This window comes from Peromyscus eremicus, chromosome 4, assembly GCF_949786415.1.
Source record: "Peromyscus eremicus chromosome 4, PerEre_H2_v1, whole genome shotgun sequence".
NCBI classification, from domain to species: domain Eukaryota; kingdom Metazoa; phylum Chordata; class Mammalia; order Rodentia; family Cricetidae; genus Peromyscus; species Peromyscus eremicus.
This window is the reverse complement of record NC_081419.1, coordinates 79,967,621-79,993,403: the sequence shown is the minus strand read 5'-3', so window position 1 is coordinate 79,993,403 and position 25,783 is coordinate 79,967,621. Positions and strand designations below refer to the sequence as shown.

General features: G+C 49.8%; 1 protein-coding gene across 3 annotated transcripts in view; it reads right to left on the bottom strand.

Annotated features, from left to right (window-relative positions):
- Wt1 (WT1 transcription factor) overlaps positions 1–13,700 on the bottom strand; it is a 46,903-nt gene extending 33,203 nt beyond the window's left edge. The window contains exons 1-5 of one of the 3 annotated variants that reach the window (XM_059261047.1): positions 13,440–13,700; positions 11,633–11,755; positions 11,149–11,251; positions 1,502–1,579; positions 509–559 (exon numbers count right to left, since the gene is read on the bottom strand). In XM_059261047.1, coding sequence (XP_059117030.1) covers positions 509–559; positions 1,502–1,579; positions 11,149–11,251; positions 11,633–11,755; positions 13,440–13,449 — 365 coding nt within the window. In that variant the 5' untranslated portion in view covers positions 13,450–13,700. The remainder of the gene's footprint in view (positions 1–508; positions 560–1,501; positions 1,580–11,148; positions 11,252–11,632; positions 11,756–13,439) is intronic. The other 2 variants (XM_059261046.1, XM_059261048.1) reach the window with 2 other exon arrangements.
- Positions 13,701–25,783: the final 12,083 nt, after the last annotated feature.

Below are 25,783 nucleotides of genomic sequence, written 5' to 3'. Positions count from 1 at the left end.
AGCAGAGAAAACAAAATCCAAAGAAAGAATTCCAGAAATGTCCCAGATTGTGGGCTATAGGGCTGGGGAATCACAGAAGTTTACGAATAGAATGAGTGAGGAATGAATGTCTTTGCAAAACCTGCCCACGGAATCAGAGTCAAAAGTCACTTCTCCCTGGAAAAAGTAAAGCTGTGGAGAATAGCAAGGTTAAATAAACTAAGGCTGAAAGAAAGACCTGACCGCCGACCTACAAGGAACACATTTGATGCCACAAATAGAGTGCTCTGTGAGACAAGGAAGTGAGCAGGGTTCCTGCTGCGTGGATTTTTTAATTGTCCTGCACGGATGTCGAGGAGAAAAATATCACCAATGCTATGCAGTCTGTGATAAGACTACAATAAACCAGGAGGGGGGCTGAGGCGGGGACAGGTCTTCCCTATCCCCAGCAACTACCCTGACTCCCCCACGTTAGCTCTGACTCCTGCATTGCCCCAGATGTCAGTCAACAAAGCCATTGTCCACTCACTTGCTCTGCCCTTCTGTCCATTTCACTGAGCTGGAGCTCCCAGCAGCCATTCTAGAAGAGAAGAAGAGGTAGGGAATGGGGAATGGAGGATGCATGGTCTGGCAAGCCCCTGGCTCCCAGAATCCGACGAGAAACTTCGAGGCTAAGGGTCTTGTCAAGAGTGCTGAAATATGTTCTCAGTACCACTGGTGGGGTCCAAGACACCCCAGAAAGGCTAGACGGAATCAGATCTGGGCATGGAATATAGGCTCTCCCGCTAACCAGATGGGACCCTGGGAAGTGATTTGGCTCTCTAGAATTCATTAGTTTGTCTGTAACACAGGTAACAGTGCCTGGAGTCCAGAAGCCTGTTAGGAGGCTAGAAGAGCACCTGGTACCTCAGGCACACCACACTGTCATCTCCTCAGACTCGTTAGAAACTACACGTGAGTTCTTCGACTGTTGAAGCCCAGCCCCACCTGCCCTCCTTGCTTTCACTTTAGGAGCAAAGGGAAGCTTTGTACATGTGTGGCCGCAACACGCCCCTGCAGTGCCTGTACATCTTGTGTGAGCAAAACCTGTCAGTGCAACCAGGAGTGGGCACATCTAACTTCGGACTGTTCAAATCAGCACACACCAGTACAGTTCATAGACTTTGTACATGCAAAGCATTTCTTGATAAGATAATACAGTGGTTAACATCAGTGATAGCGCCAGCAAAACATAAACATTCAGTGAAGTTTCATGGGCACAGTGTCTTTGAAGAATTCTAAAACATTCAACAAAGAAAGGACACACTAAGGTTCCCAAGATTCCTTGTTCCCTTGCTCCAGACAAAAACATCCCATTTCCAGTTTTGAAAATTCAGTGTTGAACACACCCCTCCGACTGGAGAGGGAGGAAAGTCTCTGAGTGCCACTGTGAGCCACACCCCCTTTTCTAGGCCCACGCCTGTGCTCCCTTTATAAGCTATAATTGCCCTGGAAATGATTTAGACAGCTATGAGTTCCTTACCCCTTTAAGGTGGCTCCTAGGTTCATCTGATTCCAGGTCATGCATTCAAGCTGGGAGGTCATTTGGTATAAATTGTCACTGTGGAAAACATCCATAGTTAGAAACACGGCCACATACACTAGGACAGAACTATTTCTTTAATAGTTTTCACCTTACAGCACAGGCCTCCACATTTTCTAAAACGATGAATATGTGAATCTAAAATGGTTTTCATTTCATCTCACTGATCTCTGCACTTACACACACACACACACACACACACACACACACACACGCACACACACACAGCAGAAAGGATGAGAGTAATTCAGTTGTTTAGAGGAAAAAGCCTTAGCACAGTGAATTTGGGAGTTTCTAAAGCGATATTCAACCTTGGAGAGAAGAGGCTAGAGGGAGTATGGCTTTGAAAGGTAACACAGGCTGGATGCTCAACATTAAAGTTAAAAGCCTGAAGCTGAGAGTAAAGTGACAGCAGATTAATTATTCGTGAAAAGGCCATTACGTTTGTTTAATCAAAAGGATAAGTATCATGTGGATTATGAGGGTCCGAAAGGTCAGGGTGATGGGTGATGAATTGGCTAACACCCAAGGATGTGACGAGCAAAAGAAACAGGGCAGTGGTCTCCAGCACACAGCTAAGGAATTATTCTGCATGTGTTTTATAATCCTAGTGAAAGTCAAGTGAAGTTTTAAGGAAAAAAAAAACATTTTAAACAGCCTATGATTTACATTAAGACTTCAAAGGGCAAAATATACCTCCAGGTAAACCAACCAAGAGCTGTTCTCTCTCCATTGTGTATCTCATTACTAACACGTAAATCAAGAAATCTACAATGATCAGGAAGACATTTAGGGTGGAATCGAAAGGGTTAATTATGAAATCTGAAGCCCAAGAGTTTAACGGTTTGCCTGGAAACTTTCAGTCTAAATGTATTGCAGAAGAAAGTTTTCACCCTACCTTCGCTGCAGAATGAGCAGATAAGCATTCAATGCCTAATGCATGTTACCAGATCACAAATCCCGGACAATCTCCTGTCTTGTCCCAACATTCCTTTCTGTTGCTTTATCAGACAGAGGCCATAGGAGTTTTTAATTCAGAAAGGGTTTTCTGGGCCAACTGAACTGAGAACTTGTGGAGGGGTGACAGAAATCCCACCACTCTGAATCACTGGACACTGTCGTGTGCTCACTCGCTCACTCTCAACCTTGCTCCGTAAATAATGGTAGCATCCATCTGACTCTCCTATAATCTCACTGCAAATTATTTAGAACTCCTTAAGGCCAGTACCGGGGCTGAGGAGGAAATCAGCTTCCAGGAGGAGATTTTTGCATATGAAAAGCAGAGTGACTTCAAACTCCAGGTATGTGTAGCTTCATTAGTCAGTGTGTATCTGGACCCCATGACTCATCCCTGTGTCTGACTGCCTATTATATGCTACCACAATATCCTACATATCAATGGGAAGGGAAAAAAAAAAAAGATTAGTTTCTTCTGGAGCTTCCTCGTTTGCAGCGGCAGCCCGTGCTGGTCTGTGCCACTGCGTTTCGCAATTCCACGAATTCTTTCTGTAAGGCTGATGTAATTAATTCCTGAAAGACCCCAACTTTTATTAGAAGTGCCAGCCTGCTGCATTTACCACAGCAGAATTTCTTGAACTTTCTTTGGGCTGACAGTTCATTAATAAGCGGCCTCCTCCACAATCTCTCTGCTGGTTTTTGTTCTCCTGGGCCTTCTCATCAAGCAATCCATTTATTAATCTTGCCATTAATCTCAGCCAAGGGGCATTGTATTCCCCAGGTAGCTCTATATTTTTGTCACTGATTTTTAAAAAATTATTCACCAACTAAAATCACTCAGCTGCAGTTGACAATTTTCCTTGGCCCCGTTGGGATGTGGGGTCTCTCTGGAATGACTTAACCCTTACATAAGACTCAGAGTATTATCATTTTCTTTTCTATTATTATTATTATTATTATTATTATTATTATTATTATTATTGGTTTTTTGTGAAAAGGTTTCTCTATGTAACAGTCTTGACTGTCCTGGAACTCACTTTGTAGACCAGGCTGGCCTCAAACTCACAGAGATCCACCTGCCTCTGCCCCCCAAGCGCTGGGATTAAAGGCGTGCACCCACCACCGCCTGGCTATGGTCATTTTCAAGGAAGGTGGGAAATAAGGTGAGTGACAGAGGTTGATGCCTAAGGTTGGATGAATGAATCCCAAATCTCTAAATTCATATTTAGAGATTTTCTAAGACTCAATGCACAATCCTGTTGATTCCTAATTGCCTCAATACAAAAAATATCAAAGACATATAACTTTAAATGCATTTCCTTGGTCTCCAGAAGAATTTTCTCAAATGCAGAACATTCACATATGTGTCTTCCTATGGGATATTTAATTTAAAAAAAAAAAAAAAAAAAAAAAAAAAAAAAAAAAAAAAACCTCTGTACTTCATTGTCCAATACGGCAGCCACTAGCCATGTGTGGCTATTGAACGTCAGAAACAGAGCCTCACTGAGATAAAGTTTGGGCTATACTGGGCAAGTACAATGTTTTATATAACAAGCTTCTTTTTTTTTCTTCTTATTTTAATGTGGTTACTAGCACATTTCAAATACAACCATGGCTTATACTATGTTTCTACTAGACAGTGGTACTTTTGAGTGGCACTTGGTATGTTCTGCTCCTTTGGAAGCGTTTGGCATCTGAGGCTAGTTCACTGTCATTTACACAGTAATCATTCTCTCACAATAATAATCATAACAAAAACTTTAAATAATACCACTAATTTTAAAAATATATTTTCTCTTTGTAACCTTTCTGCATAAAGACCCTTAGGAATCAATGGGATTATGTTTTGAGTCTGTGAGAAAATCTGAGGAAATTACCATACAGTTCTCTGTACCTCAGGCTTCACATCTATCAAATGAGAAAATTAATCTTAGTCTCATTTTATAGGGATATTGTAAGGCTCAAAGAGATTGATGTTCATACTGGCGCTCTGAGGATGGTATGGAGAATATACACTTTTCTAACCTGTCAAATTTTATCTGCCACATTTGTGCATTCTCGGCATCGTTCCCAACAGCTTCATGAAACTATCATCTCCATTTGTCAGACAAGGATACCTGCTGCTAGGATGTCTGATGACCCTCTTCCATGCTCCTTTAGAGGCTCCTGGGCATGATTCAACAAATGAACCTATACTATCATTTATATAACAGTACAGCAAAGAATCTGGAGGTAAAAGACCAAAGGAGGTGTTTATCCAAAGGAACATCAGGGCCAGCAACTCATGGAAGCTGCCGGTATGCAAGACGCCTGTTGTAGACTCTTCTACTCACTAAGGATAGGGCACCCCCCTGCCCGGTGACTGACCTCCCAACACTCTGTGCTCCAGTTGTTCTAATAGCTCAGCCATAAAGCTTCAGAAGAGGGAGGATGGGGAGATGGAATAGAGGAGAAGGGATTGCAGAAAATCTCCAAGCTACTAGTAGGTTTCCTTAACCATACCCTGCCTTCTGCTGGCTCAGTGGACTGGCTGCATGGCACAGCTTTCTTCTAAAGCCCGTGGAAACAAGGACAGTGACCCACTGCTGCAGGGGGCAGAGTGTCAACTTGAGCTAAAAATACTGGGACACACCATAGTCACGACAATTCCGATCTCTTTAGGCAATCGGCTAACACCCAGCTCTCATCATGGAAGCCTGGGGAAAGAGGCAGCATCATTCAGGGAATATTGACCTCTGGCAAATGGAGTATTTACTTATTAAATGGCCGTGGTCAGTATCCACCACCTCATCCCCAGAAGGAATCAGATAAACATGTGGTTTGGCTCAAGGCAGCCCCAGTGGTCACGTAGACATTTCAGCTCCAACCATTAAGCTCTGCCTGGTCGGAAGTGGACCTGAAGCTACAGACTGCCAAAATATATTCCCAATGTCATGATATCCTTTATATAGTTTAAGTAGATTTTTTTAAGTCACTTGTTTCCTATGTTTAAAAAAAAATGTTTGAAGTCAGAGGCAAGGGAGAAAGGAAAGAAACTTGTATAGCTGGGATTAATGCGAGTTGGAGTAAAATGAAAGGAAGTCAGTCCCAGCAAAAAGGGGAACTTGAAAGGAAATCAGTAGTAGATCGTATAGTTTGTTTTGGCCTGGATTGCAGAATTACTGTGTTCTTGACCTCTACACAAAAGAAAGGAAGGGGAAAAAAACCTCCGCTATTATCTAGACCAGAACTCCCCGACCTTCAAATACAGTGGACTCAAGCACGTTTCCATCTTTAAGTGTGTTTGCTATATTTGACAGAAGACGGATGAAAGGATCCTGTCAGAATCCTCTAACTGGTCTGTTTGAGATCACAATTCTTCAGCCACTGTGGCTGTGGCTGTGAAAAGAGAATCTCAGCCCAGGTGAAGCTTCCCCATAGGATTAAAAGACAGACAATTGTTGAAAAAGACGTTACCACTAAAGTCAGTGGTAAGACTTTGAGATAAAGGTTCCTGCTATGATGGCCCAGCCCCGTACCGAAGGAGAGGTCTCTGTGGCCTTGCCTCTACCCCCTAAGCAAGGTGCACATGGGGAGACTACATGCAGACTTCCATGGAGCCTTTTTTCTTGCGACCCTCCCTCCACTGCTGCGGCGCCGTGGAGGCTGACTGCCCTGAACTTTCTGCCCAGCAGGCTACAGTGAATAATTATTTCATAGTAGCTCTCTTGGTATTGTATTTGCTCTCAAGCTCACCAGTTAACCAAAGGAAAACCCACTAGGGATTCAATTTCTAATAATAAACACTTGGTCAGCACACAAGTTACAGGAATATTTGGAACTAGATTTTTCCCCCTCCCTGGAGACGGGTTCAATTCAAGCCTGTGGCTTTGATAACATGGCCCACCACGCTGGAAACCACTTCAGTCCTTCCATTTTAGCTTCTGTGGAAACAAATATAAAAATATACTGTACGATGTACATGGTTTCACAAGTGAAGACAGGCAAAATTAATGGTAATTTTATTTTGAGTACAGCTGTCGCCTGATTTATGACTTAATTGAGGCGAAGTCCACGTGGCGAGTCATAGATATCCCTTTGACCTACAGTTTCCAAAATTCCACAGAAGCTCTATGGCTGTGCTAAGGTGGTTGATCTTCTGTGAAATTAACGGGTCTACTGACCACATCAGTATTCGGGAATCATCAATATTCCATTAAAATATCTAAAGCATAAGTTTTTTAGAATTGGAGTAGTGCTATCTGCTAAAGAGCAAACATAGAACCCAAGGAAATCTTCTCATTTAAGCCCACAGCCTGGAGAAAGAAATCCAAGTAAAGCTATGGGCTGGAGAGACGGCTCAGCAGTTAAGAACACTGGCTGCTCTTCCAGAGGACCAGCGCTCAAGTCCCAGCACCCACATGGAGGCTCACAACCACCTATAATTCTAGTCCCAGGTGATCAAACACTCTCCTTCGGTCACTGAATGTGTATGGAGAGACATACATGCAAACAAAACGCCGTATACAGAAAACAAACACAATTTTTAAAAAGAGAGACATATAAAGCTAATAGAAAAGCAAAAGAATGGGTTAAAAAAAACTAAAATATGAAAAAAAAATCAGTACAAATAGGAATATGTTTCGTACACAGTACCCAGCACTGTTCAAAGTAGCTGTGAGGACTTCAGGGAGCAGCAACTCTGAGTAGTTAGCCAGCAGAAGAACCTAACAGCAAGGCTTGGAAACAGTGACTAGCTAGCTGCCTTGTCTGGCTAGAAACTGCAGTGGGTTCTACTGCATGAGGCTGGACTTCATTACTCCTCTCTCTGGGAGATCATGCAGTCCACTCTTCCCTGAGACCTTGCTTCTGGGCAAGCACACACCAGGAAGGCCCAGAAGCAATCCTCCTAAAGCAGACAGGTGAAAAGAGAGGTTTATACTCTAGAAGTCTTTAGGAGGCTTCTACTGTTCTGAGTTTCATCCCGGTGCAATATGCCCAACAGTAAGGATGAAGCTGAAGGAGTCTGGAGAATGCTGCTTTTGACAATACCCACCGGGGCAAACACGGCCCATAGCACTTTCTATGGTGGCTATGAGTAAAATGGACTTCCACTACTATGGGAGATAAAGTCTGTCCTCCAGCAGGAATGATGACAGGTAGCATCCTTAGAGAGTTGTACTTAGCCATGTGAAAGGGAGAGGAAGAAAAGTTTGCATCCTCGCTGTCTGAATTTGAATCCAAATTACATTTCTTACTATGTCCCACTGGGGGGAAAAAAATTATCTCCCAGGGTCTTAGTGTCTTCCTTTGTAAAATGGAGGTGATAACCCAGTGCCCACCTCCCAAACCAGTGGTGTGGATTAAAGAAGTCAGCACCCACGAGGTGCTTTACAATGGCACCTGACACATAACAGGCCTATGCAAGCAAGTATTTGTGCTTCCTGTTTATTGATAAAAAAGATCCTGGCATAGAAAGGGGCATAATCCAAGCAAGTGGTCCAGAATCACTCACTTTCAGAGTACAAATGGGCTTTGGACTCTCACTTACTGTGTGATCTTCATCAAGATGTCTCAGGTCTCTCAACTTACCTCCTCATCAGTAAGGTGGAAATTCTAGTATCTCCTTCATAGGTAGTAAGATTAGTGGGTGGGCTGAGTGTGCTACTGGAGAGAGAGAGTGGTGTAGGGGACAAAAGAGCTGACGTTTTGAGACGTTCCTCAAAGCAGGCTCACATTAGTCCTCGGCTTATTTAATGCCGCAGGTGTACCATTTTTTGTATCTCAAACAAGAGAAGGAAACTAGATCCCAAGCCTGGGGAGACAACAGTTTATATGGGGAGAGATGGCTGCGGTGGGGGGAGCAGGAGAAGAGGAGGAGGAGCGGTCTGCCCCAGGGTGCCAAAGGCAGCAAGGCAGGCAAAGGAGGAGCAAGCCTTTCTTTCTCAGTTGTTCCCAGCTTTAGAAGGAAAAGGTACCAAGCCGAGGACCAGCAAGTAGCCAGTCACTAACCATCTAAAATTCAGAACTGAAGCCATTTAACCATTAAAGTTTGCTCCCATTCTCTGTGCTACTGAACCGTTACATTCACGCAAGTGTTTGAACACCCTCCAAATGTTTTCAGAAACAGAAAAGAAGTACGCAACTTCGGTACATTTGCCTACTCATCGCTCCTGTGGGACAGTTAATGTGATTTTGGAAAAGGGGTTCTCAACGCTGCGAATTGAGGGTGAAAGGAGGCCCAGAGGCCCACATGAATGCTTCAAGGCAGCAGGGCTCTTTTCCTACAAGGGTCCTAACTGTGTTTGCTACGTTTCTACTAAGGAAATTTCTGTAGTGGGAGAAAATGGTGTTTTTATGAGATCAGTGCAAAAACAAGAACAAGAAATGTTGTACAATGTCATAGAAAGAATAAAGGGACAAACAAAAATTTATGCAAGGTGAATCTGACAAAATTACTTTCAGTAGTGGCCAGTCAGAAGCTGGGCTAGAAAATATGTTTTGTAATAAAATATGATCTTGGGGTAAGGTAATATAGTTCCGTGACAGAGTAGATGCTTGGCCTGCAAGAAGCCCCATCGACAAAACTGTAACCATCAGATTGACTTCCCCTTCCGGATGGTAACCACAGATTCATCCCCAGGTCAGAATCCATCTCAGATCCTCCGCAAGTCAAAAATCCTTAAGAAAAATCCAAACTCCGTTTGGGAAAATGATACTAAATTGTAGGTTGTGATCACTTTCTGATGGACTCCCTTCCTAGAGTTCCTCAGCGTGGGCCAGGCTTTGGCAGAAAGAGGAATGAACGATGTGTCTGTAAGTAACCACACACACACACACACACACACACACACACACACACACACACACTCACAAGCTACATCTTGCCAGCCCCTAGGCCCCAAGAAGGTACAAGCCCCATCTCAACAATGTCCACTCCTACACCTACACCAAGCTCTTTTTCCTGACTGAGGGGACCAAGGTCTTCACACCGGGAACTGTTCCAGGGACCTCCCTTATAGCTACTAGAATAACATCGATGACACTCTTAGCATTAGACAGGAAGGATGTCTGTGGCCTGTTACCACCACTCCCCCTAAGGGAAGAGGCTTCCAGCAGGGAGTGCATGCAAATCTTGAGTACTTTCTAGCTAGGGAGGGAGAAAAAGCTTGTGTCCCCCACTCCGCACCTTGGGCATACGTGTTTCTGCCTCCCATTTGAAGAAAAGCGATGCAGAATCCAAGATCCGGTTAGATGTGATGGGTTGTTTTGTTTTGTTTTGTTTTGTTTTTCCACACCAAACAGAAAAGTTTCCAAAGTCTGAGCCCTCCAGAGGGCAAAAATAGAAGAGCCCAGGCATTGTGCCTCGATACCCGGATGGGAGAGTCAGACCAGCCCCAGAGTCAATTTCGTAAATGCACCTGCGACCCTAGGATGCACCACTGCACTGCAAGCTCTGGAGTCCCGAGCAAGGACGTGCCCCTCCTCCACCTGAGGGACTGGAGGTCCCCAGGCGCGGCCATTCCCCCACCCAATCTCCCAAGACAGAAGCTTTTCCTTCCTTCATTACCTCACTACCTCCTTCCCTTGACGTCAGCCTCCCGGAGCCTAGGGGCGGGAGGATGGGGATGGGTTTGGGGCTGTCGGTGTCAGGATCCCCGCAGTACCCGGGGGAGGAGGGAGCGGTGAGGTAATGCGCACCCAATCCTCTGCAGCCAAGACCGGCAGCGCGGCCACCTTCCCGCGGACCGGTGTGTGTGTGCATCGCAGTTACTAAGCAACCCTATCTGAGACGCGGGATGCCGGCCAAGTTCACCCAAAGTTGAAGAATAAATTTGGGGGAGAAAGGGTGGAGAGTGGAACTAGAGACTAGAGAAGGGGGAGGGAGCAGAGCTTCGGTGAGGAAAAAAGCTGACCTTCCTTCTCCGGGAGGAAGAAGGGCGCGCGCTTGTGTGCAGACGTCTCCCAGATCAACCCTCTCGAGTAAAGGGTCTCGCCCCAGAGCGCACACAAGGCCGCCACAAACCACGTCCACAGAACACGGCCACAGGTCAAAACGCTGGAGGGTAAGGGGGAGAGGAAGGATGTGGCCCACTCTAGACGCAATTTAAGTAGTTTGGCCCCTGTGGCCAGTTGGCGGAAGGCTTTAAACAAAAGGATGGAGTGGGTGTGGACTTGGTCCTTAGTTTTTGGTCCTGGGGAAGTTAAAGAGCTTCCAGCAAAGACCTAGGAAATAAATCGTGACCCGGCATGGTGGCACACTCCTTTAATCTCAGCACTCGGGAGAAAGAGAGAGGCGGACCCCTAAGTTCGAAGCCACCCTGGTCTACAGAGCAAGTATCAGGACAACCAGGGATACACAGAAAAACTCTGTCTCGAAATATCAAATAAAAGAAATAACCCGTGAAGGCCGCAGCTTCTTTTTTATTTTAAATCTCCAAACCTAACGGCCTCCATTTATATGCAAAGCAAATTGATATCCAAGGCGGGCACCTGCTTTAATTTGAGCGTCTGGGCCGGGTACAGGCTTTCTTTGCCTCCAAGACCCTCCTGCTGTCCGCGATGGCCAGGGTCTGGCGTTCCCCCGCGCCCCGCTCACCTGCACCTCCAGGGTCACCAGGACACAGTCGTGGTGCTCCGCACCTTCTTACCTGCTGTAGGGCGTCCTCAGCAGCAGGGCCTGGCTGCCTGTGCAGCTGTCGGAAGGGGTGTGGCAGCCGTACACCGGGGGCGGCACCGAATACTGCTGCTCGCCTGCCAGAGAGCCAAGGGCAGCGGTAAGTGGGACTGAAGAGGGTGAGGCACACGCAGGGGTTCTTGTGCCGGGGAGAGCGTGCTGAGCTTCGGACAGCTGGGGCCTGGCTCAACTCGGGGAACGAAAACCTCTTCACTTAGGGTTGCCTGTCAGGCACTCTAGCCTTGGTTGCCTTGTCTGAGTGGCACTTCTCCGTACCTTACTTGGAATAGAAGGAGCTTCGATCTTTCAAAGAGAGTAAAGCCAGCTATTATTTCTAGGATCCCTTTAGACGGCCTCTACTTCCTTCCCCAATTTGCTAAGGCCTGGAAATCCAGGTAGGAAACGGGGAAAGAGACGGAGGCAGCGGGTAAAGACCCGCATCTTTCCCATCCACTTACCCAGAGAGCCCTGCTGGCTCATAGGGTCCTCGTGTTTGAAGGAGTGGTTGGGAAACTGCGCCGCGTGGTGCGAGGGCGTGTGACCATAGCTGGGCGCCCCGTCGAAAGTGACCGTGCTGTATCCTGAGGAACCGCCAGAAAGAAGCACAGAGTCAATTAGGCTCCTGAATAGGCCAGGGCGCGACACTGGTACCTGACTCCGGAATTCGCATCAGCCCTAAGGGGTTCCCCGCCCCTCCGACCTCTAGGACTTCAGGCTTGGAGCAGGGACCAAGCTCTGTGACGTGACCTCATCCCACCCCTTCTCCCAACTAAAATCCCAAGCTCCCTTCTGTTCCCCAATTCTTCCACTGCCGAATAGCTCCAGCAAGTTGGGTGTAAAAACCGTCGCCCGCCTGGCGGAGAAGTTGTCTTTCTTAAAAACAAACAACACCGTGGCTCTCGCGCAAGGGCGGCTCGGCCCAGGGGACTGAGTTTCCTCCGCTGACCCCGCTTTGACTCGGGGCTGTAAATCAGGGGCCCGTGCACCAACTTCCATTAATTACTCGGAGCCAGTTCAACGGTCTGCGCTTTAAATACAGAGAGTAATTAACCAGGGCACGTTATGTCTCTGGGCTGCACAGCCTGACACCAAGACACCCAAAAGCCTTTCGGAAAGCTTGTAGGGGTGGAAAGGACCCTTCCAGTTGGGTCGAGTCCTCCCCCCCCTCCACGCCCACCTGAGGCCCCGAGGGGACCACTGCTGTAGTGACTAACCTTCTTGCCCTACAGACCGGAAAACCGACTTCTTTTAAAGTGTGCAGCACACTGTCCTTACCTGTCCCTGGGTAGCAGTGTCCCAAATTCTTGCCTCAGTTTCCCTGCTGAGAAACAGAGGCCCGTGCTCTTTCCTATCACTCGAATGGATGAAACGTGGAGTCTCGGAAATCTTATTCGTGTATGATATTGTTTCTAAATTTCTATAAACACACAACCCACTTGCTTTGCCAAAGCTCAAGTTGGTGCAAGAGAGAGAGAGCACCCTAAGAATCCACCCAGGGACTGTATGGGGGTGGGGCCTCCCCCTCCTGTGGCGAAGCTCGGTAGAAGAAGCCTGGACTCCCAGGACAGAATGCAAATGAGAGCCCTTTTAGACCCTAGGAGCGGCTACTCTCCTTCCCTTCCAGGGCCTCGCAGCAGCCCCAGTGGCTTCCTACTGCCCAGTCTCTAAATCCCCCAAAGCTCTAGGGATCAAGGTTCTTCAATAAGGGGTCGTCCAGACCGTTCATTCAGTACAGAGACAAGAAGCCGGTTGTCTCCAACTTCAAAATATAAAGGGGACACCCACTGCCCAAACAAAATCCCGAGCTTCTATCGGGGTCACTCCGGAGCAGTAAACGTACACTGTCCGGATTGAGGTGTTTCACAGTGAAGGAATGGAATGAGACACCATGGGAATTACCGAGTTATGCCCTGGGAAGGCCTGAGTGCCCCGGGAGCTCCGGTTAGTGACTGAGGAATCAACAAGCTTTTCAACCTGGGAGAGCCCAGAGTGCCTCGTTTTTCTCCCTGTGAAGTGGAGAAAGATAATCCCCAACCCTAATAGCTCTTGGGCGTGGATCAATAAGTACGTGTGGCCTTCCCGAGACTTCCTTTTGAGAGAAAAGGCCTCGCCCTACTTGAGGCCTACAGCTTACAAACGAAATATGGGTCTAGGCACCCACCCGAGTTTTCCCAGCAGAATTTAGGAGTTTGTGAAAGAGCATTTAAACAAAAAAAACGGGGGGAGGGCAGGGCGGTAGAAGCAATAAAGTTTCTCTAAACGAACCCTTCTCCATTTCTGAGCCGAGCTGCCAACGACCTAAGGCACGCACAGTCTGAGACCCGCTGGTAGCGAGAGCTGCTGGTGCCAGGCTGCTGCCCCCACGCTGGGGACGTCCGCTCCGCGCTCCGGAACTCCGGCGTGAGGATGCGGGCGTCCAGCAAAGCTCCCTACCCGCCTAGTCGTAGATGAGACCCGCAGACCGCGGCGGGCAGCGGCAACCTTGAGCCCCTCCCTCGGGGCTCCTGGGAGGGGCGACAGTGAAAGGGATCGGAGGGAGAGCTCTTTTAATTAGAAGCTTATCGGAACCGGGGCTGATTAGGAACCCACTGTACCCGCACTGGGCTGAGCCCAGTTCGAAGAGGGCGGGAGTGGGGGCCGGGGGAGAGACTGCTGACTCTGCGAAGTATCAGGAGTATTCAAAGGCTTCTTGTCCAGGCCGTGGAGGGAGAGGCCCTCGAGGCCAAGGTAGCCGCTTTCCCACGCTTGGTCTGGACCAGGGAGGGGAGAGCAACCTTGATAGTGCGGGAAGGAGAGTATCGCTCTGAGCTCTCCTCCCCTGCCTCCACTGCGGAGGAGCCCGGAACAGACTGCCCCAGCTTGGCCCTGAGGAGCTGAGCGGGAGATCCTACAGCGGGCTAAGACTGGAAGGTGTTCCAGAAAACCCAGCCGCCGTGGGATAGGTGGAGTCCTCACTCCTACCCAACTACCATCTTTGATGTGACCGGAGGGGGGCGCCTTAGGCCCCATCACAGCTGGTCTCCCCGTGATCTCCAGGGCTGGTGTGAGCCCTAGCAGGGCTGGGGGGTGGGGGCGTCAGAAGCTGACCGCAAGCCCACATTGGGTCCAGACTAGGAAAACCCTCACTTCTGGGTCTTGACAGACTTTCCAACCATCTCTCACTCATAAGTTGTCAGGGCCTATTCAACAGGGCAGAGAACATCCATTTCAACCACGAAGAAAACAGGAGGAAAATGTGGGTTCAAATCCTAGCTCTGCCAAGACCTAAGAGGTCTCTGGAAGTCTAACTTCCCAGTGCCTGGGGTTCAGCGTCCAGTATTAAGAGGCTATGTGCTTCTTGTAAAGGTTCCTATAGCCATTAGCGATCTGTAGTCAATCTGCACCCTCACCCAACCGAGCAAGGTTTTAGTCTTTGCTAAATTATTGTTTAGACAATTGGGACGACAGCTATATATGAAATGGGAATGGGTGTCCCTAAGAAACCGAAGAAGGGATGAATGAGCACCATAGTTAGGCTCGATGGTTTGCATACAGGTACCTCGAGACAGCTTGAACTCTTCTCTGCAGTGGAGTCTGAGCAAAGCGCGGTGATGGCCGTTCTCACATTTTCCAGGGACAGCTGGCACCTTCTAATCAAAACCCCAAACTAAATCCTACATTATGGAAACGATCCGTAGGAACTCCAATAGTAGGAAGAATGAATATTCAAAGAATCTGGGACCTCCGGGGTCTGCCCTAGTTGTCACCTGGAGTTGGAGCCGGAGGGGAGGGAGGAATGGCAGCCCCATAATGCCCCACTTCAGCTACCAGCCGCCAAGGGAGCCCACAGACTGTACCTGTACAACCCACTTGTTTTAACTAGGAGAGAAAAAGTAAGTTCCCTGACAGGAACCTGCTTCCAGGGTATGACTCTACCCTGGAGACATCTCCCCACCGGCCTTTTCCTGTGCGGTATGAGGGGAGCAGAAAGGGTAGTGGGGAGGCTTCACCTGCTGGTCCTGGTCCTCAGCTCCCAAGCTCTTTCTCCAGTAGCAACCCGGCCTGTCTACTCCAGAAGAATCTGGACCACCACCACCCACGTAATGGCAATGCCCACGGGCTTTAAATTCTCAGTCCCACCCACCTTCTACTATGGGCTTCTACTAGAATTGCAGTGCAGAATTGCTAAACATCACACACACACACACACACACACACACACACACACACAAAGCCACAAAGCCCCCATGAGCCTAGAAGGACTCAAAAAGATGGTGGCATGTTAGTATTTGCTCCCCGGAGGGTTATAGGTCAGCGAGTCTCTCCACATAACAGGCATGCTCACCCAAGTCACACACATGCCTGCCAGTGGCCCCGTTTCTGACACAGGGAAGTTTAGGTGGGCTGTGTGTTCTGTATGTAGAGCCTGGTGGGGCTTCCTCGCGTTTGGCCTGTAACTTTCGGGCCTAAGCCATCTCAGCTCTTCTCTTAGGGGATCAGCGAACTGACCTGGAGGTTTGCCAATGGCAGCACCTGCCTACTAGAAAGTGATGCAGAGACACCGAGTTCTTCCAACATCTCCTGATCAAAACGCTAGTTTCATTTAAGGAAGACCCGGAACGGAGGGGCCCCCTGAGTCCGCTCCAGGTTGCTCCTTGAGACCAGGAGCTCCCATTCTTCAGTGGTTTCGGTTTCGCTAGAGCTCCGGGTAGTCGCGGTGCTGCAGGATGGGTTCAGAAGGCCCCCCCAGAGAACCCTTCCACACCTCCCGCAAACAGTACCCGCCCTTCCCACATATTTCAGAAACACCCAGACCAAGGACAGCAGAATTTTTGGTTCAAGAAAAGCACCCGCCTCTGTGTTAGTAAATATTTCCCCCAAACATCGAATGAAACCAAATTAGATTCCCAACAGCAAAGGAATCAAATGAGAGCAAACGAAGATAACTACAGTGGTTTAGCAACCATGGTTCCGCCAGAGCGCTAACGAAGGAGAGGTGTGGGGGAGCCTGCCAGAGTTAGAACACATACTTATGGCATACAAGGTCCCTGGCACATTGACGGAAGATCGCCAATACACTTGTTCTTGTTGCAATGTCCCACGCCTGAGGAACATTTCCCCAACCTAACCTCTGCGTGTGTGACTGGGAAGCATCCAAGGAGGGCTGAAAGGAAGAAAGCCACCTCTACCAGATTCCCCGCAAGGATTTGGTTATCGTTTGGAGTTGGCCCAGCCGGGCTGGCATCCATTCCCGCCGCCTGCGTGGCCCGAGACTTTGCGTGGCCTGGAGAGATCCCTACAGTACTACCTTTCCCACAAGCTATGTGCAAACCCGACACGGTCCCCAAAGTGTTAACCCCCCCATTCCAAAGCTCCCTTCTTGCTTCTGGTGGGCCTGAAGTGAGCCGGCGGCGCCTATGGAGACCCAGAGGTTCTTCAGGTTCGAGCCTGTCAGAGGCATCACGGGGGTCCCTAAACGCTGATCCGACTCCTGAGTCCTCTAAGTCCGTCTATCCTAGACGTCTGAAAGGGTCGACGCCTGGTGGTAATTTGGTGAGGCATCAGACCTTTCCCCAAGGCAGAGCCACATGCTACAACCAACCCTACAACCAATCCCCTCTTTCTCTTCCCGTGGAGTCCCGGAATCTCTCAGGCACCCTGGGACCCGAGATGTCCTCCCGGGTCCTGCGAACTATCGGACTCTGGGGTCATGCTCAGCAGTGTGCGTGCGTGTGTGCGTGTGTGTGTGTGTGTGTGTGTGTGTGTGTGTGTTAGCACTTCACAGAGTCCATTCTTCCCTGTCCAGGCACCCGCTACTTTCAGAATCCTTGGAAGGCAGCTAGGTCAGAGCTAGGATCAGGAAGAAACAGGGGAGGGGAGAGGCCGCGTGGGGCGAGGACGCCCAGCCACTGTCGCGCGTGGAGGGCGGGCTGTCCGGACTCCATACCTTGGTTGCGGATGGTGGGCTGGCTCTCCAGGCAGCTGGGCAGGTAGGGCGCATTGGGGAACATCCTGGCCTGGCCCGAGGACGCCTGGCTGGGCGGGGGAGGACCGAAGGGTCCGTAGCGACAGGCCCCGGCTGTCCCGGTGAACTGGCCGGAGAAGTGCAAGGTGAAGGCGCTCAGACATTGCTCCTCGTGCGGCTCGGCGCCGCCCCAGCTGGGCTCCTGTTTGATGAAGGAGTGGGGTGGCGGCGGCGGCGGCGGCGGAGCGGGCGGCGGCGCGGGACCGCCCAGCGACCCGTAAGCCGAGGCGCCGGGAGGCGCGAAGTCCAGCACGGGTGCCCACTGCGCCGCGCCGCTCACCGGGAGCCCGCAGCCGCCGCCGCTGCCCAGCGAGGACACGGCGGGCAGGAGCGCGTTCAGGTCCCGCACGTCGGAACCCATCAGCGGCGCCTCGGACCCGGACGGCCCTCCGCTCCTGCGATCCTGCGGACTGTCGGCACTGGGCTTGGCCCAGGTGCTGCGGGGGCCTCGATCCCCCGGCTGCTCCTGCGGCTGAAGACGCCCGGGCTCGCGGCGGAGCGTGTGCTGAGACGCCGGCTCCGGGACACACGTGGAAGCCGGCTCCTGCGACAGGAGGAAGTCCAGGATCGCGGGCGAGGAGGCGGCCGGCCCGGGCTCCTGGGCTGCCGTCCTCGCTCTGGGTGGGTGGGTGAGTGAGTGGGTGGGAGGGAGGGCGGGAAAGGGAAAGGGGGAGCAGGCTTGGCTATCCGGTGGCGGCGGAGAGCCCCCCGGGTGTGGGCGCTGCCTTGAACTCCTTACCCCAGCTGCCTGGCTGCCCCCAGCTTCCCAAAGCTCAAATAAGAGGGGCCGGCAGCGGGGGAAGGAGGAGGAGCCAGGATGCTCGGCCGCTCCATTCACACACCAGCCCCTGCCTGCCCCGGCGGCAGCGCGCGCCGCTCGCCCCGGGTGCTCGTGGCGGGGGTGTGGGGCGGGCCCGAGGGAGCGTTCATCCCAGAGACACCCTCCTCTCTGGCCCACCACGTGCTCTCCGCTGGCCTGTGGAGCAAACCTCCCCTTGCCTTCCCAGCCGGCCTTCCCGAGTGTGAGCGCTTTAAGGCAAGGCCCTCTAGGTAAGTCGTGTGTGTGTGTGTGTCCCCACTCCCACCCCCCTCGGCGCGTCGGATGGAGGTGGGCGTAGAGTCGGGGTTGTTAATCAGAGAGGGTGGGGTGGAGGGAGGGGCGGGTGGACTCCAAGAGGGCGGGAACCCGAGAGCCCAGAGAGAACGCTCCTGGGTTCCGAGGAGGAGAGCCTAACTTTAAGTCTCATGCCTTCTCACGTCCAGCACCCTAGAGCCTAACCTCGGGGTCACTTTAGGAGGTCGGTTCCTACGGGTTCCAAGGTTGAGATACAAGGCGAAACTGTTCGGGATGGTAACTGTGAAGTGTGACGTCAGTTGTGACAAGCGGGGGCCGTTTCGGTTGTCTGGTAGCAGGTTCTTCGGTGAGGTTGGAACCCAGAAGGTGGTTGCTGCCTACCTAAAATCGCCTACCTAAAATCAGTGAAAACGACACTTACTGGCCCAGCAAGGAGAATCTAGTAGACCTTATATTAACTGGGGGAAATTGCAGCTGGTTTTTGTTCATGTTGTTTTTTGTTTTGTTTTGTTTTTCTGTGGGGGTGCTCTCAGCAGAAATGCCCAGAAACCTGCTTTGATTCTTGTGGGAACGCTCTGACGCCATGTTGAGAAAGAACGGGAATGGAGAGGCTGTGGCCACGAAACCAGCAGGAAGAGTGTGGCCTAGGAAGCTACTTTGCCAAGCAAGGCTTCCTCTAGTGATGAGGGACCCGTTACGGACCTGCGGTGACTGATCAGGGGATGCAAACCAGTTAGACTCACCAAGAAATGGGTCGGGGAGCGGCTTCATTGGCCGGTGGTGAGAGGTGTGTTCGCACCGCTGGGAGAGTTCCCAGAGAATGGTTTCCCAAAAAACAACTCCTCCCTCCGCCCAGGAGCTGTTTGGGACTCCCTTGCCTTAGAACAGGTGTTTGGGGTGGTGTGGATGGGTTTAGGTCTTCTAAAGTAGTGGGATCTATAGGGTGGGGGACAATCTGTGAGCAAGAGGAAGCCTGCGCCTAGCGGAGTGCAGTGGGTTTCTGGGCACCAGGCAGACCCCGGGGAGTCCTGGAGGCGGCGAAGGCGCCGGCTGGGACTGCCCGGCGCCGGGCGGGAAGCGCCCGTTGTAGTCCGGCTTTCAGAACCGGGATGAGGCTAGAAGTTTTCCCACTAAACCTACGTTAAGCATCACTCAAGGATGCTGACCGTGAATACGAAGAAACCTAACGTTTCAGTGGTCTTAGTGTATTCTCCAGTTGCTACACGTTGGTTCTAACGCACATAGACTCATGGATCCAGCATCGCCGGGAGTTCTGGTTGGGGACCGGAAGCGTCTGTGGGCTCAGAAAGTTATTGCCTTAAGCAACTACCCACCCTCGGGGTTGCACAATCTATACAGGTAAAGAAGATCCTAAGGAAGGTTAAAGGACTGCCCCTCCGCTTTCACCGTGGTGGACCCCGCGCGTGCTGCTTTGGAATTTTGACTGATTTGTAGTGAACCAGAAGCTTTCTTTTTTCCCTTCTTTTCCTTCCTCCCTTCTTTTTTTGTTTTGTTTTGTTTTGTTTTTTAAAGAAATGCAGGGCCCTCAAGACAAGCTTCTGCCTACACCCTGTCCTCTCCTCTTCCATTCTCTGTGCCTAAACGCGTAATAGGGCGCAGAGCTATTGGTCTTTTTGGCGGAAACAGACTCATTGGGACAAGACCCCCCCCCCCCCAGCCAGGCCGACCCCGAAAGCCCCACACCCCTGTCCCCTTCCCCTCCTCCTGGTTCTCATTTCTACTGCGAAGTCGTTTTCTTTATTTTGAACTCCGCCACGGAGGGTAGAGGAGCCCTTCGGGAAGATCCAGGCTTTCATTACCAAAGGAAAGTGGGGCTCATTTCTTTTTCAGTCCCCTGCAGATTTGGGGGGAGGGGTATGAATGGAAGCGGTGTGTAGAGAGGCTGCTGTGATGTGAGCGCTTGTGAGTTTTGTGTCTCGGGAATGAGAAAGGGCACACCTCTGCCGCCCTGTCTAAAATGTTCGTTTGTGTCGGGGGGGGGGGGGTGCGGTGAGGAGAGGGGTACCTTATAAACATGGGTGAGAGGAAAGCGACGCTCCAAAATTTTTCGAACTTCTCTGTCATTTTTTTTCCCAGAATTTTTGAGAGGGAACCTAGGAAACATATGGTTAATTCTTCATTTCCACCCCGGGGTGCCCTCTCGCCCCAACTTCTCCCAGCATAAAAGTGGTAGGAAGTTCCCAGCAGAGCGAGAATGGGAAGCCGCAGCGCAAATGGAGGGCCTCTAGTAAGAGTGGACGCTCCTGAGATACCCTCGCCCACAGGGGTCTAGAAGCCCAAGCACCGGTAAGCCAGTGCCCTAGGACCGCACACCTTTGGGGTCACAGGATAACCCATTCCTCCCGCGTTCTACCTTTCTCCTCTCGGGCACGGTTCTTTACTGGAGTCCTGAGGTTCTCCCAGCAGATGAGGCTACACAGACTGTGAGGACTACAGCCTGGCCAGGGGGTGTCGCACCTGCTGCCCACCCTGAACCTCCTGCATCTGAGGCCCTCCGGGGTTCCAGAAAAATGAAGGTCACGGAGAAACAAGAGCTTCCTACCCTCTTTCTTTTTCCCACCACGGTGGCGCAAAGACTCAGGCCTTGGAAGGATCGCCCGCTGAACCATCTGTCCGTGTAGGCAAAGCCAGCGATTAAACTCAAGCCAGCCGAGGAAACTGAGGTAGGAAAAGCAAGCCATAGCTCAGCACTGTGGTTAAAGGCAAGGCTTGGCAGCTTAAGAATGAGATCTCACTTTCACCTGGTAACCAACAGCTGTATGGCCCCGGATGAGTGCTATAGTATTTTTTGAGCCCCAGTTTCCTTATTGGTGGTCCACAGAGAAAATATTGACACTGGCGCTCCACCTTTCAGGGTTGGAGACGAATCAGATAGGAAGGTAGTGTTCTGTTTGCTCTAAAAAACCACAGGGCTTCGGTAGTGATAATGTTCAAAGACATATAGAAAGATTTTTGATCAAGCTCAGCCGAAAACCAGAACTTCCAATGTCCAGTTCATTCAGGGGTGGTTTAAACCGCCCTCTCTGCTTCCTTAGTACTGATGGAATACGGAAGAAAAGAGAGACCCTGGCAGTCTATGTGGCTTCAGTGCGAGGACAAAGTGTACCCGTCTCGTCTTAGAAGGCGCATAATTATTAGAAGATTAAGACATTGCATCCTGGTGGAAGGGGGAGCTAAGATCTTTCATACCAGGGCCGTCGACTGCATCTAGCTGAGCCCAGAGCCCGGCTGCTGCCGTGGCCCCAGGGACCAACGCGCGCACGCCAGGGCCGTGATCCCGCTGGTCACCCCGGGGCTGTTGACAATTGAATAAACACGCCGAAGCCCTGGGATCTGTCAGTGGTTGAGGCCGCCAGCCCCCGCCCAGGGCAAGGGAATGGCGTGAAGAGTGGCCCGACCTCCAAGCCACCAATCATCGGGTTAGCCGCTGCCCTTGGGCCGAGCGAGCGTCCTGAGCCCCAAGAGCAGGGCAAACCAGCCAGCGCTGTTTCCCTCTCGCAGCGTTTCTAAGTCAGCCATCTGCCTAAGGCTGCCGGGAAGGCGCATAGGGCGCAGTTTCCAGACTGACGTAGTTGGCAAAAACCAAAGCTTCATTTTGCAAAATAAAACAAAAATGCAAACATTGGAGGGCCTTTTGTGACACAGCCCACCCTCACACTTCTTTCATTTGAAAATTGTCTCGATCCTTTTTTTTTTTTTTTTTTTCCTTTAAACCAATCTCACATCTGGGCTTTAAACTCTCCTCCTTGGACTGGTTAAGGGGCTAGAACCACCTAGCGCTGCCTGGTGCGAGAAGCAAAATTTGCCCTTTTCCCCAGGTTCATAGTGCCTGGAGCCGCGGTGTTTTGACGCCATACCACGGGCTCCCCAGCTCTCAAAGAGCCCCCAGTGAAAGGATTCAGCAGCGCTGCCTCTATTATTATCCCGTAAATCTTTTTAAATTCTGGAACTAATTATATAGAGGATATGTCTCAATTTGTTCTGCATTAATGCCACAGTGGGGATGGAGAGCAGGCCGTGGCCAGCGCAGGTCTGGAAGCCCATGAAATTGATGAACTGAGAGGCGCTTCCAGTCCAGAGCGCACCATCTGGAATTCCAGTCTGAGGTTACAATTAGAACTCCTGACCCCAGATTCAACTTTGCAAGCAAGAGGAAGAAAGGCTAAGAAGAAGAAAAAAAAAAGAAGAGAAGAGGAAGATGAAGAAGAAGAAGAAGAAGAAGAAGAAGAAGAAGAAGAAGAAGAAAAAGAAGAGGAAAAGAAGTCGACTTATTCTACACCTGTTTTTTTAAAAAAGACTTAAAATCTCCTCATCTTAGAAAATGTTTTCAAAGTATTTGTGTCTGTGTTTTTAACCTATGAAAGATAATATCTTTTATCAGCAAGGTTTCATCTCATCCCCTTCACTCCTGGCCACACTCAGCCTGTCACTTTTCTGTCATCGTTGGATTTAATTATAGATGAATAAACTATTCCTCAGAAAACTAGCTTGCTAAATCTAAACATCACGTTGTGATTTCCCTTTGATAAGCAGCATAAATACAGAACTGCATGTGAACCAGGAGCTCTCTCTGTCTCTCTGTCTCTCTCTGTCTCTCTCTGTCTCTCTCTCTCTCTCTCTCTCTCTCTCTCCCCTTTTCTCCCTCCCCTGCCTTTTCTTCAGTTTAGCTTTAATCAGAGCTTTTATTTGTGTTGTAATTTTATTTGGGTTCTAAATTCAGTACAGCCAATTTCTTCTTTCCATTAGTAATATGCTCTTTTATTTTTCTCTCACCTTGACTCCCTGAAGAGACGAAGGACCAGGCAGTACTGGGGAACCTGTTAAATTTATTAGCATAAATGCCCAGACAAAACGAGTTATAAATCATTCAGATGTACTAAGCCATAAAGTATTCCAATGAAGTCAGCCTCTTGCCAGGGTACTGGTGTATAACTGTTCATATAAAACACGGTATCCCTATTCACACTCAGCCTGAGTGCATGTTGTAAGAATATGCAAATGTTGAATTAGGAATAAGGAAGGTGGTATCATGGTAAAGGGTTAACCTTGTTTGGGCTTCCAGTCTGTGACCGGGATAGAAGCTCTGGACAGTCTGCATCTCAGTCTTCCACAGAGCTGGTTTTTCCATTTCTGTTTGTTGTGGGGGGAGATGTAGAAAAGTCTACAAGATATGTTTGTGGTGCAGGGGATGGGGAGGAATCAGTGTTTTCCTAAGATCAGTCAGCTTCAGAAAAATCTAGTTAGAAAAGGCTCTGACTTCCTGCAGGTAACAGATTAGCCTTCAGTGAAGAACCACCTGGGTCTCTGTCTGTGCCCAGCTAGCCGGCAGGGGGATACGTGTTCCCTGGAGGTGGAGGAGGAAGGGGGGCGGGGGAGTCCGGAAGGGAGACTGACTGAAGGGAATTTCTAACAGAAGCTTACCAAGACAGAAATCAGACAAACCAAGCCAGAGAGAGAGAGAGAGAGAGAGAGAGAGAGAGAGAGAGAGAGAGAGAGGGCTCAGCTGGGAGAGGTCCTTAGTGCCCAGTTTGGCAACCTGAGTTCTGTCCCCGGAATGAGAGGGGTAAGCCAACTCCGGGAAAGTTGTCTGACTTTCACACACAGATGCTGTGGCATGCACCCCCCATCCCACCCGACTCCCTCCCTCTCTCTCTCTCTCTCTCTCTCTCTCTCTCTCTCTCTCTCTCTCTCTCTCACACACACACACACACACACACACACACTTAAATACTCTTTTAAAAAACAAACAGTTCAAAGAGCAGCTGAAAAAAAAAGTCCAAATTTTCTCTAAGTGAAGTTATTATGAGAGAAAAGGGATGAGCATGTTCATCTTTCTGGTGCCGCTCACACACCTCGTGGTGATTATGCATTGATACCGCTCACTGGCAGCATTGCAGCAGAGACTTGGAATTCATTAGAGACAGGAGAGCCCTCCTTTGCCCTCAGGGACCATCCATTCCAGGAGGCATGCGGGCAGCTCTCTGGGAAACAAATCACATACTGTGAAGGAACAGGGTTGCTATAGGACTGGACAACCGGGAAAAGGAGTTTGGGAGGGGAGCAACCTAGAGCCCGCTTCTTGTCACCCTGTTGGAATGCATTCAGTGAGTGCCCTACCCTCCTCACAGATAGGAGAGGTTTGAAGGATCTGGACCACTAGGTCTAGAGAAGTCTCCACACAGCCCTATAGAATTAAGACAGTTACAATTAAGGCAGAGCTAGAGTAAATAAATCACCTCTGCCCCCAGCCAAGTGACTCTGGATGTCACTTAAACCCACAAAAACTTAGTTTTCCTGTCTTCAAGGGAGAGAGAGAGAGAGAGAGAGAGAGAGAGAGAGAGAGAGAGAGAGAGAGAGAGAGAGAGATAGATAGATCATGGCCTACTGCTGTTAAGTAGATGAGGTAAGGCATGGCCATTTCTTAGCCCCTGGGAAGCAGTCCTTCAGGGTGGTTATTCTTCGTGAGGATGGTCTATAACTTGGCCTGTTTTGCTTGCTATTAACTGGCATGTTCTAGGCGTAGAAGTATGAGTGATAGCAGAGAAAGGGGCAGGAAGTAAAAAACTTTGTTAACCTTAAACAAAACTTGCCATTTCAAAGGAAACTGAAATGTGTCCTGAGACAGGAAATAGAGAGTTTTTCTCTCAAAACCAAATGGAGGTCTTTTTCAAGACTAGACGTTCCCACGGGCTTGTAAGACCTGGGGTCGCCCTGACTCTGCAGCCGAACATCAAGTGTGAATGGCATGTCCTTAATAATAAAGGATTCGGAGCCAGGTATAAAAACACTGGCTAGGCCTGCCTCTGCCAGTGGTCAAGACCTTGGGGAAATAAGAAGAAGCTCTCATATTTCAATATTGTTATCTGTAAATTAGAATGATAATAAAAACCAAAGTGCTAGACAGTGCAGAGGACCAGCATCTGCTATGTGTGGACATGAAAAAGAAAAAAAAAAGAAAGCTGCATATTACATTATGTGTGTGTGTGTGTGTGTGTGTGTGTGTGTGTACACGCACGTGTGTGTAGGTGTGCTCACTGCATACATGTATGTGGAGGCAAGAGGTCAACACTGGTGTCGCCTTTAATCACTCTCCACCTTTTTTTTTTTGGAGACAGGGTCTCTCCTGAACGGACATTCAGTGATTTAACAATAGCTGACTGGCTCTGGGGCTTTACCTGTTCTACTATCCCACCCCCTGGACGGGGTTACAGGCATGCCTCACGATGCCAGGCTATTCTACCTGGGTGCTGGGGATCGAAACTCGGGTCCCTTATGCTTTCACAGAAAGCACTGTACCCACGGAGCCATCTTCTCAGACTGGGCTGCGTTGTGTTTCCTGAAGTGAGCATGGTGGCATCTTCCTTGCAAGACCCAAGACCCGTAACCTTTCAGAACTCTACCTAGGACAGAGTGGGTGCCACTGTGACTGGGGTAGTGATCTTCTTTCTGAGGCTTAGAGTTTTTCCACTGAGGGACTTCCACTATGCAGGTACTCGCTGGCAGAAAGAG